Source organism: Cannabis sativa, chromosome 4 (assembly GCF_029168945.1).
Source record: "Cannabis sativa cultivar Pink pepper isolate KNU-18-1 chromosome 4, ASM2916894v1, whole genome shotgun sequence".
NCBI lineage: Eukaryota > Viridiplantae > Streptophyta > Magnoliopsida > Rosales > Cannabaceae > Cannabis > Cannabis sativa.
The window spans coordinates 64982809-64996797 of record NC_083604.1 but is presented as its reverse complement, the minus strand read 5'-3'; the positions used below and the strand labels follow the sequence as shown (position 1 = coordinate 64996797).

Sequence of the window (13989 nt, the reverse complement as noted above, 5' to 3'; positions counted from 1 at the left end):
TAGCAAATCGCTCAAGTTGTAAAGATGACCATATAGTAGAGACATGAAGTAGAAATTCCTTCAAATTCATGTGGTGTGTGAGTAAATCTTGTATCTCAAAAGCAGAGCAATGTTACACATGTCTAGCACACTTACAGTAAAAAAGTGCATGAGTAATTGTTTGCTCTATTACATAAAAAACATGTGGCTGTATCTGAAATGTGTCGATTGTGGAGAATATCAGCGACAAGAAGACAATCATGGATGGCACGCCACAAAAAAATAAGAATTTTTGAAGGGAATCTCAATGTCCAAAATTGTTTCCACCACTATAGAAATTGGATGCTACTTACAGTAGGCTTGTGCTCATCGAGTTTAGTTACTAAGGAGTAACCTGATTTAACAGTATAAACATCTTTCAATTCGTGATGCCACATTAAAAGGTCTTGGTGTTCAAATAGTGTTAACGATATGCTTTGAATTTTAGCAACATCCAAAGTAAGATACAGATTTACAAGTTGGTCATAATCCCATTGGCAAGAATCTAAAATGAGATCTGAGACTTTCATAGCTAAGTCATAACCCCTAAAAACTAATGGTTTAAAGGAGGTGATAGCCAAGGGTCCGAAGCACAAAGGATATTAGCACCATTACCAACTTTCCATCGAAGACCTTTTAATAGCAATTCTTTGCCCCAAAAAATACCTTTCCAAGTTAACGAAGGGTAAGAACCCAAGTCTACATTTAATAAAGAAGAATGCTCGAAGTACCTTGGCTTGAGTATTCGGCTAAAAAGAGAGTTTGGATTGGAGAAAATTAGCCATGCTTGCTTCGCTAAAAGCGCCTGGTTGAGATGGACGAAACTTTTAAAACCCATCCCTCCTTCGACTTTCGATTAAGTAAGAGCTTTCCAAGCTTTCCAGTTAATGCTAGATGACAATGAGTTAGATCCCCACCAGAATTTATTGCACATTATCTCTATTTGGTTAATAAGAGATTTAGAAAGTCGAAAGTAACTCATTGCATAAGTTGGTATGGATTGAGCAACCGCTTTGAGGAGTATTTCTTTGCCACCAATCGAAAATAATTTTTCTTGCCAAGGAGAAAGGAGATTCCATAATTTTTCTTTGATTTCACCAAACAATACATTCTCATCCCAGCCCGAGTAAGAGGGTAACCCCAAGTATCTTTCATGGCAAGGCTTTGTAGTCATTTGCAAGATCTGTTGTAGACTGGTTTGGATGACACGTAATGTATTTGGAGAGAAAAAGAGAACTGACTTTGCAGTATTTAGGCTCTGACCTGACGCACGTCAATAGTAGTCAAGGAAATGTTTGATAGCCATAGCTGACCTCCTATTAGCACGGCAAAGAACAAGACTGCCATCTATGAAAAATAAATGAGAGACCATAGGAGCACCACGAGCAATTCAAAGACCATGAAGGTTACCATGTTGTTCTTCATGCTGAAATAGTCTAGACAGACCTTTAGCGCAGATAATAAAGAGAAAAGGGGACAACAAATCACCTTGGCAAATACCACGGGTAGGAGTAACTTGACCTTGAACGAAACCATTAACAGTAAATGAGTAATAAACACTGCTAATGCAATGAATAATGAGGTCCACAACTGCTGAATCAAAACCCATAGTAGTCATCATACTTTGAATAAAATGTCATTTAACCCTATCAAAGGCTTTACTCATATCAACTTTTATGGCAGCATAACCTTCTTCCCCCCTCTTCAAATGTTTTAAAGAATGCAATAGTTCAAAGGCAACCAACACATTGTCAGTGATAAACCTTGATTGAAGGAAAGCACTCTGAGATTTTGAAATTACCAATGAGAGAAAAGGCTTCAAGCCGAGGACAATAACTTTAGAAACCAACTTATATAGGACAGTGCAGAGGCTAATGGGATGCAATTGAGACATAGAAGTAGGCTTCTTGGCTTTAGGTATCAAGGTGATCAAAGTTTGATTAAAATAAGATGGGTCTCCTCTGTCATTAAGAACTCTCAAAATTGCTTTATAAACTAAATCTCCAACTATATGCCAATAACTAGTGTAAAACATTACGAATATACCATCCGAACCTGAGCTGTTGTCATCACTCATAGAGGAAAGAACATTGAAAATATCATCTACAATGTACGGTAGAGTAAGAATTTGGTTAAATTCAGCAGTGATAGTACATAGGACAGTGAGTAAGACTTGTTGCAGAGCTTCTAAATCGACCCCAGCTGTAGCATAAATGTTCAAAAAATAACTCTCTATGATGTGTCCAATTTCAGCTTGTGTAGTTTGCATAACACCTTGATCATCAAGAAGGGAATTAATTGTATCACTGTTATGTCTGCTATTAGCTCTTTGATGAAAGAACTTGGTGTTGGAGTCTCCTGATTTTAGCCATGAAATTTTAGCACGCTCCTGTTAATAATCTTCTTATTGTGCCAATAGTTCATCTAGGATATTTTCACTTAATTTAAACTCTTCAAAGTGGGAGCGACTAACATCCATCGAGTTGTGAAGTGCTTCTACCTTCTTCTGGGAAATCTTAATTTTCTTAGGAAGGTCTCCAAATTTATTCCTATGCCACGTTTGTAATTGGAGAGAGCAAGCTGTCAAATTGTGGAGTATTTGAGTAGTTGGATCAGCAGTGGTGGAGTTCCAATTCCTAGCAGATGATGTCAGTACAAGCATCTTCTTGCAGCCAAAGCTTTTCAAACCTAAATCATGATTTAAATTTCTAGGTTGGAGCAGGCATATGAGGAGAAATTGATACCTTAAGAGCCTTGTGATCCGACTGAAAGAAATCCAAATGCGAGATAGTTGGGACTTTAGAATGGGATTTCTTGGAAGAAATGTTACAAGCTTTTAATTTTTTGATAAATTTGTTAAGCTAGTAATGACATGTGTTTGTACTCCTAGATTCTCACTTATGTTCAATGACACATTGCATGGTTATTTTGAGGGGAAAAGGGGGTTACGATAAGGAGATCATATATCTCTATTTCTTTTTGTCCTTAGAATGGAGTATTTGTCAAGAATCATGCTACGAATAGGAGCCAAACCAGAGTTCAAATTTCATGATAGGTGTGTGGAGTTAAAACTGAATCAATTGATGTTTGTACGTAGATGATGTTATCTTATTCTGTCATGGTGATTTCAAAAGTATTCATTATGTCTTGTAAGGCTTGATGTTATTTTCATGTTCTTCTGGATTGCAACCTAATCCTTCAAAGTCAACAATCTAATGCTATAGAATGAAGAACAGAGAAATCCAGCGCATTATTGATATTTCAGGTTTTTGCAAGAAAGATGTACCATTCAAATACTTATGTATTCCTATTTGTGCCAAACAAATTTCAAGCAAGAAACGTAATATTTTAGCTGACAAAATGATAGCTAGAATAAAAGTTTGGAGTTCTCAAAATTTATCATGTCCAGGTGGAGCAGTGCTAATTAATTCAGTATATTTTTCTGTTCATTTATATTAGAGCCAAATCATGATTTTACCGAAGAAAGTTACCAAGAGCATAGAAGCTATATGTCGAGCTTATCTATGGAAGGGCTAACACATGTTTCAAGGCTCAGGACCTATAGCTTGGATAATATTTGTCAACCTAAGGTAGCAAGGGGAATTGGTTTTAAGAAAATAGCAGATTAGAGCACATCATCCATTACTAAGTATGTTTGGGCAAAGCGAACAAAGAAGATAACTTGTGAATTAGGTGGATTAATTGTGTCTACATCAATGGAGAAAATTGGTGGAGCTATCAAGCTCCAACACAAGGAAGCTAGTATTGAAGAAGGTTGATTAGTGTCAAGAACCAAATCAAGAGTCTTATTGATATTCAGCAGTTTTCTAATGATCAATATACGATTTCTAACGGTTACAAGCTTCTTTGTCCTATTTAAAATAAGGTCAGATGGAGCCAAGAAGTACGGGTATACATAATATTCCAAGACACAATTTTGTCTTGTGGATAGCTATTCAAGATAGATTACAAACAAGGGAGAGGCTTGAGAAACACAATATTATTCTTGATGGTTGCTGTCTGTTCTGCAGATCACAAACAGAGACAATGGAGCATCGTTTCCTTACTTGTTCATTCCCTTTGGTTTATCTAAAACAGATGAAATGTTGCTTGGATTGGGGAGCTGAATCGAGCTCATTGTGTAAGCTCATGAGGTGGGTCGATCGGGCAAAAATCAGTAGATTCGGGAAGCTAGTTTTAGCTGCTGCTACTGCAACCCTTGTGTATCATCTTTGGCATGCCAGAAATGACATTCTTTAGAATTCAGCTGAGAGAAAAGAAGATCAATTAGTGTGTAAGATCAAAGAGAAAGTTAAGAGAAGAATTAGTTATGTTTGGCCTAAAAGTGTTAGTATAGCAGATACGAATTGGTTTGCAACATTGTAAATTTATTGAGGAAAGTAAAAGAAAAACCAGTAGAAGGACTATAATAGGGAATTTTTCTATAAACAATCATTATACTGTATAGTTGGAGATGTCTAGGTCTTCAAATTGAAGATGCTATTAGGATGTAAAGTTGATGTTTAGAGTGATAAATTTCTTGCTGATTTACTAAAAAAAATTAGAAAAATAAAAATATTTTTCAAAATCATATTCTATAAAACTATTTTTACTTTATAGTTTTTTAATTGAGAATCAAAATTTTTAAAATTTTGAGAACAAAAAAAAAGTGACTTTCAAATTTTTTTAAAACATATTTTTTTTATCAATATTTTAAACTTCCACCCCAACCTAGACCTTGGAACCCAGACCCGACTTAAATAAAATCAACAAATAAAAATGAAATTTACAGTACACACTTTTATTTTTTATTTTTAAAATTAAAAAACAAAAGTGGTTATAAAACATACTTTTATTTTTCAAAAACACAATTTTAAAAACAAAAGTTTACTTTTAATTTTGTGATTAAAAAAATTTAAAAATAAAAGTGTGACCAAAAACCACGTTAATATATAGTTTTAATTCTATATTTTTTTAATAAATTTAATTAAAGAATTAAAATATTAAGTATTATATTTAAAATTTATTATTACTTTAATTTATCTATAATTGATAAATTCAATGAATAATAATAATATTATTAAATTATAGTATTTTTTAATGTGTCATGTCGTGTTTTTTTAAGTTTGTCTTGTGTCGTGTTTTTTTGACTAATATTTATTTGTGCTTACATATTATGTTATTCGTATTTATCGTATAAATGTGCAACTCGAATTTTTGAGATCGTGCTAATGTGTAGCATGTCCAAGTCCATGTTTTTTCATACCTGGTTGTGTACGTGCCACTCGAGCTCATACCGATTTCGTGGTGTAAAAAAACTCACCCATATTTAGAGTAGTGCTTTCGGGCGTACTCTTATTAAAATATGTACCTATTTATCTAGCTAGCAATATTTAAATAAAAGGTTGCGACTACTATTATTTTTTGGTTTTGAACAGATTGACATATTATTATTCATATATACAAATGACAGTATATCATGTATTCTCCCTTAAAGTAGACAGCACTAATAATTTTTTTAATAAAAAAAGAAATATCATGACCAAAGAGGTGTCAAGCTATAGTATAATTTATTCTAATTGAGAAAAATAAAAATCTACAGAATCACGTATAAGATATTGTGTTTTGTCTTGGACTTGGACACAATATTAAATCAAACTTAATTAGTATAAAATATAAATATCGGTTTCTAGTATAGTTGGATGGAGCATGTTGGGTAAATTGTAGAAAATTGTTTAGTCTTAATATTCTGAGACACACCCATATAAATCTATATATATTTATATATTTCAGGGCAGCTGATCCTAGGATTATTCCATAGAATTTTATACTGCATCATGTGAAAACTACTTTGTTATTCTTTGGGGTTCGGTATTGTGTGACAACTAAACAAGGTTCTCTTGACTAACATGCTACAATATATATTAATGGTATTGTTTGGCATTTCAAACTTTAATTAATTTAATACGATGAGATGAATTTTCTTTTATCTGACACTGTATATTTATTTTTTTTCTTGATTTAAATTTTGTCCTAAATTTAACTAAAATTCTGAACACTAGAACCACCTGGATCACTTATATACATGAGTAATAATTAATTATATTATAATATTAAATAGAAGAAAAGTAAAGAAATCACTGTTATTTTAAGTGTCCCTTTTATACATGGTTGGGAAGTAGCGGAATATTTCATTTTCTGGTAGTACACAACAAAGAGGTTGTTTTCAAGCGTGGGGTCAATAATGGGCCCATGTTCCACAACAAATTAGACAGCATGGCCCAATGAGGATGCGAAAGCAGATCTTAATTGGGCCTCGGCCCACAAGAGATGCTAAAGTACGTATGTAAATGGAGTGAGAGAGTGTGTTACACTTCTTGTTGCCTTCCAGGATGTCTTTTCTTGTTTTCTTCTTCCCTGTCTACAGGAACTAGGCTAATGATCCAATATTTGGAGTTTTAAAAATAAAAATGAATAAATATTATCATTATTAGAGAAGAAAATGACAGAAAGTGACTATGTATACCCTACTTATTGATCGATACAATATTAATATTTAATCCAAGTTGCTCCTTTTGACAAAGTATTATGATTTTATTGGATTAATTTTATTAGAAAAAAATAAAAAAGCATTTTGAAATTCAGATTATGTTAGGCTTTGTTTTATAGAAGAAAAGAACAATCGCATCACATGAAAAGAAGTTCTCCATTTCTAGACTAATCTCCTTATATAGATATAATTTAAATATAAATTTTAGTGCAACTTGAAATATAATGACGAAAATGAAAAATGAGAATAGTTAATAAATGGATTGTGGCAAAGGCACCACGTCGTAGTCGTAGACATGAAATATTATTAAGTCACATCAAGAACATTATTACCTGTTTGTGGTCGTGCACCTATTCCTTCCTATACTATTACTATATTTACATCATTAATGTCATGAAACTGAAACCCAACAGTTACTGGCTTTTCGATTCTCCAAGTATCCTCTCCCATGTGGATAATATATATGGTCCCTCCTCATTCCAAATATTTGGAGTAGACTACATATATTTCATACTCAACCTAAAGATTCATCAATTTTTTTTCACTTTTTTTTCCTTTATTTTTTGTCACTGAGATAGATGTAAATCTTATTACAAGACCATTAAAGCACTCTTACTAATCACTATAATACATCATTCTCTATATTGATAATTTATGGCAAAAACACACCATTCCACTAACTCATTTATTCTCTATTTACTTTTGTTTTTATTTTGTATGAATTAAATTGAGAAATTGATATATATAATTTTGTATAAATTAGATAAAAAAAAAATTGATATTGATATAGATTGATTGAGTTTTTTGGTAACTAATAATTAAAATTATATGAAGTATGTAATAAAAGTTAGAAGAGAAAATATATACGTGGTTAGGACATTAATGAGTTTTACTTTAGGAGTCACTGTATTTATGAGAATATTGATCACTATTTCTGTTTATCATTGGAGTATTTATAGGCTCATAATGGTGGTAAAATACCACTATTGTTGTGTTTGTGTACGTCGGTCGGTTTGGTCAGTTTACGTTACATTTTATTTAACCCAATGAAAAGATCGGGTTAGAAAAATCTAATTAGTGCAATCCACCCAATTAAGAAAAAAAAAGTTTCAGTCCGCCCAATGAATTGGTCAGTTTAGTCGGGTTAACCCGTCTAAACTGAGCACTAATGTTTATTTTTTTTTTCACATTCAATTGTTATACTTTAGTTATTGTGATAATGAGATAAATATAAAGATTGAATTTAAAGTTCAAATCATCCACCATAAAAAAAAATATAGTTGTTTGAACATTTTATTTTTATAAATATGTATATAAATTATATAATATATAGATTATATATAATAAAAACATATATATATATATAAAAACACTCTTAATCGGGTTGGTTGGGTTAATTCGGGTTGATTGGGCAGGTTGGTATTATTTTTAACCCACCCAATATAAAGATTGGGCGGTTATATTTCCGTCGGGTTATCTCGGTTTGGTTTGAGGGAGTTGTTTGGGTTGGGCAATTTACAAAAATTTATGTACAGCCCTAGTTTGCACCATACTTGGCACAAATTTCCTAATCTAATTCAGGGCATAGTTGACTATATTTATGGTAGATTTTGGATTGTCTATAGGTGTTTGGTAGGAATTAACTTATCCCTTATTTATGACTTGACGACTCATTTATACAGTCGTCGTTTGATGTATGGGGTCTCGTAAAATCAGAAAATGATGGGCTTAAACTCTTAAACACGCTTGTCAAAGTAAGGCGTCTGATGCTCTTCCCCCATACCGCATTAAATGCATGTATAGTGTCTTGGTCCTTGAGTAACATGTCACATTTCATTAGTCCTCTCGTATTACCCTCCAGATATACTTCACTCTTGGAGGGTAAAAGACGAAAGATGCTCGCGGTCTAGCTGGACTCTCCCGAAGATGACTAATTTGTCATTACTCATTTGAAATAATAGACTCTGAGAGTAATTAAGGCGACATGTCCTATAATGTGGGTCCCGTTATTGCCACCTAGCTTATCCTGAACTGCAATGTATTTTAAAAGAAATTCTAGGCAACATTAACCCCAAAGTCTTTTTTTGCAATTTCACAAGATGGGACTTGCGATATGCCTCCAAGAGTACTGACGTCATGTTGCGCGTGATCATTTTAAATACTGCTCATTAATTTTCCTCATTTTTGATAAAAATAATTTGATTTCTTTATCGATTCTGATGCCATAAATTTCAGGATGTCAGAAGGACGCTTGAGTAGTGTAACCGTCCTTTTTATGCTTGTCCATATGCCAGCTACCACTCTAACTGTTGGATGGTGAGGCTTTTAATCATTGAATGAGGGTTGTTGGATAACTGACAATCCATGTCGCCTTAGTTGGTATATCAAAATCCCTAATCTCTTCTTTGAGATTTTACTATCGTATCTTTTAGAATCTTCAAACCAGTCAAAACTTTTAGTAGCCCAGATTTCCTTTTAATTTTTCTTTGACGTCGTCAAGCTCAATTTCACCGACGTTTTGCACTAGCATCCACAACTACTCGACTTTCCCCTATTTGTAAGAACTAGCTTTACGAGCTTCTTTTTATTTTATTTTTGCAACTTCATTTGATGCTTGCATGAATGTGTTGTTGGTACTGTATCCATGATTCTTGGCCATTTTCCTAATTCGTCTTTAGTTTTCATCTTTAGGCAAGAGATTCTTATATTACGGATAATAGGATTCGCCTTTTTTCTTTCCCATCCCCTGCACCATCATTTTTCATCATGGTGCAGTTTGCACCCGATGCATAGAACACAAAATTTTTGTTTCTAGTTCTGCTTGCATCCAAAGAGGGCCTCTTCTCAGCGGTTAGGGGACTCGCATTCCCTTTTGTTTAAGATTTGATATAGGGGCTAACTGCTTTCTTGACTTTTCAAATGAGTGACATCTTAAGGGATTTTCACAAACACAAATTCTGCACTTTCGAAAAAGAGATTTAGAACATCATTCACAAACTAGGATGTTAAACCCTGAAGCTCCTGCCCAAACTTCTTCACAAGCTGTATTACTACAGTATCCTGTGGTGTCACTATTTATGGTGATGCAGGGTCCAATCCCGATCCCTAACTATGTACACCGAGCTACCAGTTGGGAATCTAAGGAGCTGCACTTGTCCATGGGTTGCATCCACCACCTGGGAACCATTATGTGTGAGAATGGAATCATACCCTTGGACTAGGGGTGTTTCACCGTGTGGCCCGGGAGACAAAGACTCCTAACCACAACTATTAAGGGTTTGGGGCATGGAGCCAAGCACACCTCATTTCCAGCGTGATGCTTCTGCTCCAAACATTATTTTGTAAATTTTTTGGTTTTCGTAGGACTCGCTCCATATCAGTTGATACCCCAAGGATACCGCCTATTGTCAGGCTTATTTATTTTTTATACTTTAAGGAGTTGGTCTGCTCCCATCCCCACTAATATTTTATACTGTTATGAACTTTTTTCGATCCCCAAGAAGGGAGACAGACGGAAGGATGGTTTCTACTCCCTCCATGTTCATCTGGCCAACGAGATGATCGTCCCGTTCAACTTCCAAAAGAACGTCAAGGACTGTCGTCATTGAGTCTTCTTTTCTTTCAGTTTCAAAGCCTTTGAACATCCTGATCTCTTAACTGAGTGGACTCAGGAAGAGTTACAAAGACGGCAGCATGGCTCAGGAAGAGCTTGGTTGGAGCTTATCTGACTAGGTCTCCCACATTAAGCTCTTCCCTGGTAAGAGTTACAAAGATGGCAGCATGGCTCAAGAAGAGCTTGGTTGGAGCTTATCTGACTAGGTCTCCCACATTAAGCTCCTCCCTGGGAAGAGTTACAAAGACGGCAGCATGGCTCAGGTAGAGCTTGGTTGGAGCTTATCTGACTAGGTCTCCCACACATTAAGCTCCTCCCTGGTAAGAGTTACAAAGACGGCAGCATGGCTCAGGAAGAGCTTGGTTGGAGCTTATTTATTCTGCCAATAAAAAATTATTAATTAATTCGCATTAATCTCTTATTTTACAAGGATTAAAATAAATATTATTTTCTCTAAAATAAAAATTAAAATATTTCTCTCTTTAATATTATTTAAAAATAATATTATATTTAACTAATTAATATAGTTTTATCTAATAAAACTAAATTGTTAAATACTATTAATTATACGATTCATAATTGTTATAATTAATCAAAACTATAATTTCATAAATTATTATTTTACCCTTAAGAATTTATTTCTCATAGAAATAAACTCTCACTCAAATTTACTCATCAAATAAAACTTTCCCCTATACAGTGTTATTTAGAGGTGGCTCGGAGACCATGGACCTATATTTTGAAGCTCTAATAAACACTTGATTATTATTGATCTCATCAGTAGAATAATCTAGTTTATTAATTCTATTATTACTCCACTATAAATATAAAATTACACTTTTGACAATATAAAATTATATTTACATAATTCTTACTTGTAGTCCATTGATATAATTAATACAAGTAGTTTGTCCTCCAATAATTAGTTCATAATTAGAGTTGATTAAAATTACCGTTTTACCCTTCTAATTGCCTCTTGACTCCTTATGTGCCATTAATTCAATATAAATAGTTAATCTATAGCTCATTATAGATTTGGATCCAACTGTTAGCACTCCTAAAAAATTAACACTATAAGGGAACTAATATTTGATCTGTTAGGAAAGCTTACATTTTACTGTATAACATGTTCCCAACCACTCATGTTATTAAGCTCTCAAAAACAGAAGTTGTAAGAATCATCTTCTCTGAGAAACTTTAATGAGTAAATCAAAGAACTCAATGGACACAAGCATGAGTTCATGTATACTTAGGATTCAGGTTGATCTACTAATGTCATCATTATAATATGAATAACTCTTTCATGGTAAACGACACATTAATGAAAGATTTTTATTATATATTGACCTAGCCATGCATTATCGAATTATACTTAAGACACTTCCTACATGTCTATCTACATATGTGATTCGAATAAAAATTATAGTGTATAGTATACCGTACTTAGCAGTTCCGTATTAAACATTCTAAATACTTTAATATACTACTGACTTATTTTATTCATATCGTATAATCTTAATTCTCTTGTATGTCCTTACAAGATTATACTTTCTCTATATAAATAAGGAATTTTCAGATATTTAATATTTATAACATTATAATTATTGTATCATTTATCTTATAATTGTATTTTATATGTTCTCTAACATATTATCCATTAATGACTTATTTTTAGGGCATAAATCCAAACAGTGAGCATCAGAGCGAACATTGCTCATGCTCTAAGCATCCTAAACCAGTTCATATCCAATCCGAGCATTAAACATTGAAAGGTCCTCAAATGGTTATTAAGGTACTTGAAGGGCACATGGAATTATGGTCTGGCCTATGAGAAATCAAATGGGGAACTAAAATTGAAAGGGTTCGTGGATGCCAATTTTACATCAAACAAAGATACCAATTAATCAACCATGACCTACATGTTCATGATAAACTGGAACTATATTTCCTAGAAAGCTCAGTTACAATCCATGGTCGGCCCTTTCCACAACAGAAGCAGAGTTTATGGCTACCACGAAAGTGTTCAAAGAAGCATTTTGGCTTCGAGGGATTTTGTATGAAATAAATAAAAGGAGGAGTAATAGTGTACTCGGATAGCCAATCATCAATCCATCTTTATAAGAACTCGTTTTATCATGAAAAGAGCAAGCATATAAATATAAGTATTTATTGGATTAGAGAAAAGATAGAAGAATGACTAGTTGATTTGGAGAAGGTCAAAGTAGAAGATAATATCTCTGATGTTAGGACTAATTAAGGTCCTAACAGTTAACAAGTTCCAGTACTGCCTGAACTTAATCAATCTCAAAAATTAGTATACTGAGATACCTCGAACACCAATCATGATGGTTGCATTCTTTCTTCATCACCATGACTTTTAATTTAAAGGAATTATGTGGAATTTGTGGTATAGTTCATCTGAATGAAAAGGTCTCAAGTCAAGTCTTGTGGAAAGTTATTTTGTTGAAATTATTTTACCAAGATCTAGATTTACTACTATGTATGATTTTAACATCCTAAATATGAATTTCTAAAACAATGTAAATAAACACATATAAAGTTTGAGAAACCTTACAGTGGGTGCAGCGGAATTAAATGACTCATTTCACTCAGATCTCTAACCCTTGTATCCTTTCTGTAGCAGAGTATCACCAAGATCTGAGCCCGAAACTCCTTCCTTGTGTTTGGATTCTTCACAGTCTTACATACTATGATTGAGGACCAACTTGATGTGTGTGGGCACTCACTCTATTACTCAAGGTATGAAAATATGAAGAAAAAAAGAGAAGGGCTGGTTCGAAATTAATAGAAGTGAAGGCACAGGAAAATTTGACTGAAGGTGAATTTTCATCATCTTTAAGTGTGAACCATCACTATCTATTTATAGGTAACCACCTAGGTTTAGGTTAGGATTTATTAGGCATTAAAATAATGGAAAAATTAAATAGAAAATACCCTGCAAGTGACCGGCCATGGATATGTGGGCCCCCAGTTGGAATTTTGCCACTTTTAACAATTTTTTCTTATTTTCTCAAAAATGTCATTTTTCTAATTTGAACCACTTAAATGCCAAAACTATTTATTTAATAATTAAAATTAATTATCAAATAAAATTCCCATTTAACATATTTATTAATTAGACTTAATAAAATCTCTTAATTAATAAATAAACCCTAGAATCTCTTTTCTTCACATTTAAGTCCTTGCTTAGTGAAAATTCATAAACTAGACATAGTCTAAATTTAGAATTATAATTGATTAACTAAAATCAATTAACTGAGTCTTACAAGCAGTTTGTCTCAACTAGTTTGGGGACCATGGGCCTAGATAACCGAGCTTCCAATAAGCAGATCTAGAATTTACCAAGTAAATTCACTAACTTATTAATTCCTCATTGCATCCACCATAGAACTTGGAATTGCACTCTCAGTTACATAGAACGCTCTATATGTTCCACGATATAGATACGCTATTAATTATCCATTGTTATAATCCCAATAATCAATGATCCTCTATAGATGATCTACATTGCATAGGGATAAAATTACCGTTACACCCTTTCAATGTATTTTATCCGTAAAACACTTGGCCACCTATAAATTATATTTTAGTGAACTAATATAATCACTAAAATGAGATCTCAATTATTTATCTCTATTCAGCCAAACTCGAAGGAAATCATCGTTTCACTTCTAAATACCTATAGAAGTTATAGATTCTATATCTATGTTTAGCGCTCCCACTCAACTGTACTATCATGTTCCCGAAATGTACGTATCACCCTGACCAAAAAGTAGGCTTAACAAAT

The 13989-nt window shown here is 33.3% G+C and overlaps 2 protein-coding genes across 2 annotated transcripts; one reads left to right on the top strand and one right to left on the bottom strand.

Annotated features, from left to right (window-relative positions):
• Window positions 1-874: 874 nt before the first annotated feature.
• LOC133037069 (uncharacterized) lies at window positions 875-1627 on the bottom strand. Its single transcript, XM_061113881.1, has 2 exons — window positions 1429-1627; window positions 875-1281 (listed from the first exon to the last, which is right to left on the bottom strand). The coding sequence occupies exons 1-2, from the start codon at window positions 1625-1627 to the stop codon at window positions 875-877; spliced, it is 606 nt and encodes a 201-aa protein (XP_060969864.1).
• Window positions 1628-3734: 2107 nt separating this feature from the next.
• LOC133037068 (uncharacterized) lies at window positions 3735-4278 on the top strand. The gene is made up of 2 exons (XM_061113880.1): window positions 3735-3792; window positions 3905-4278. Exons 1-2 carry the CDS (start codon window positions 3735-3737, stop codon window positions 4276-4278), a joined length of 432 nt encoding a protein of 143 aa, XP_060969863.1.
• Window positions 4279-13989: the final 9711 nt, after the last annotated feature.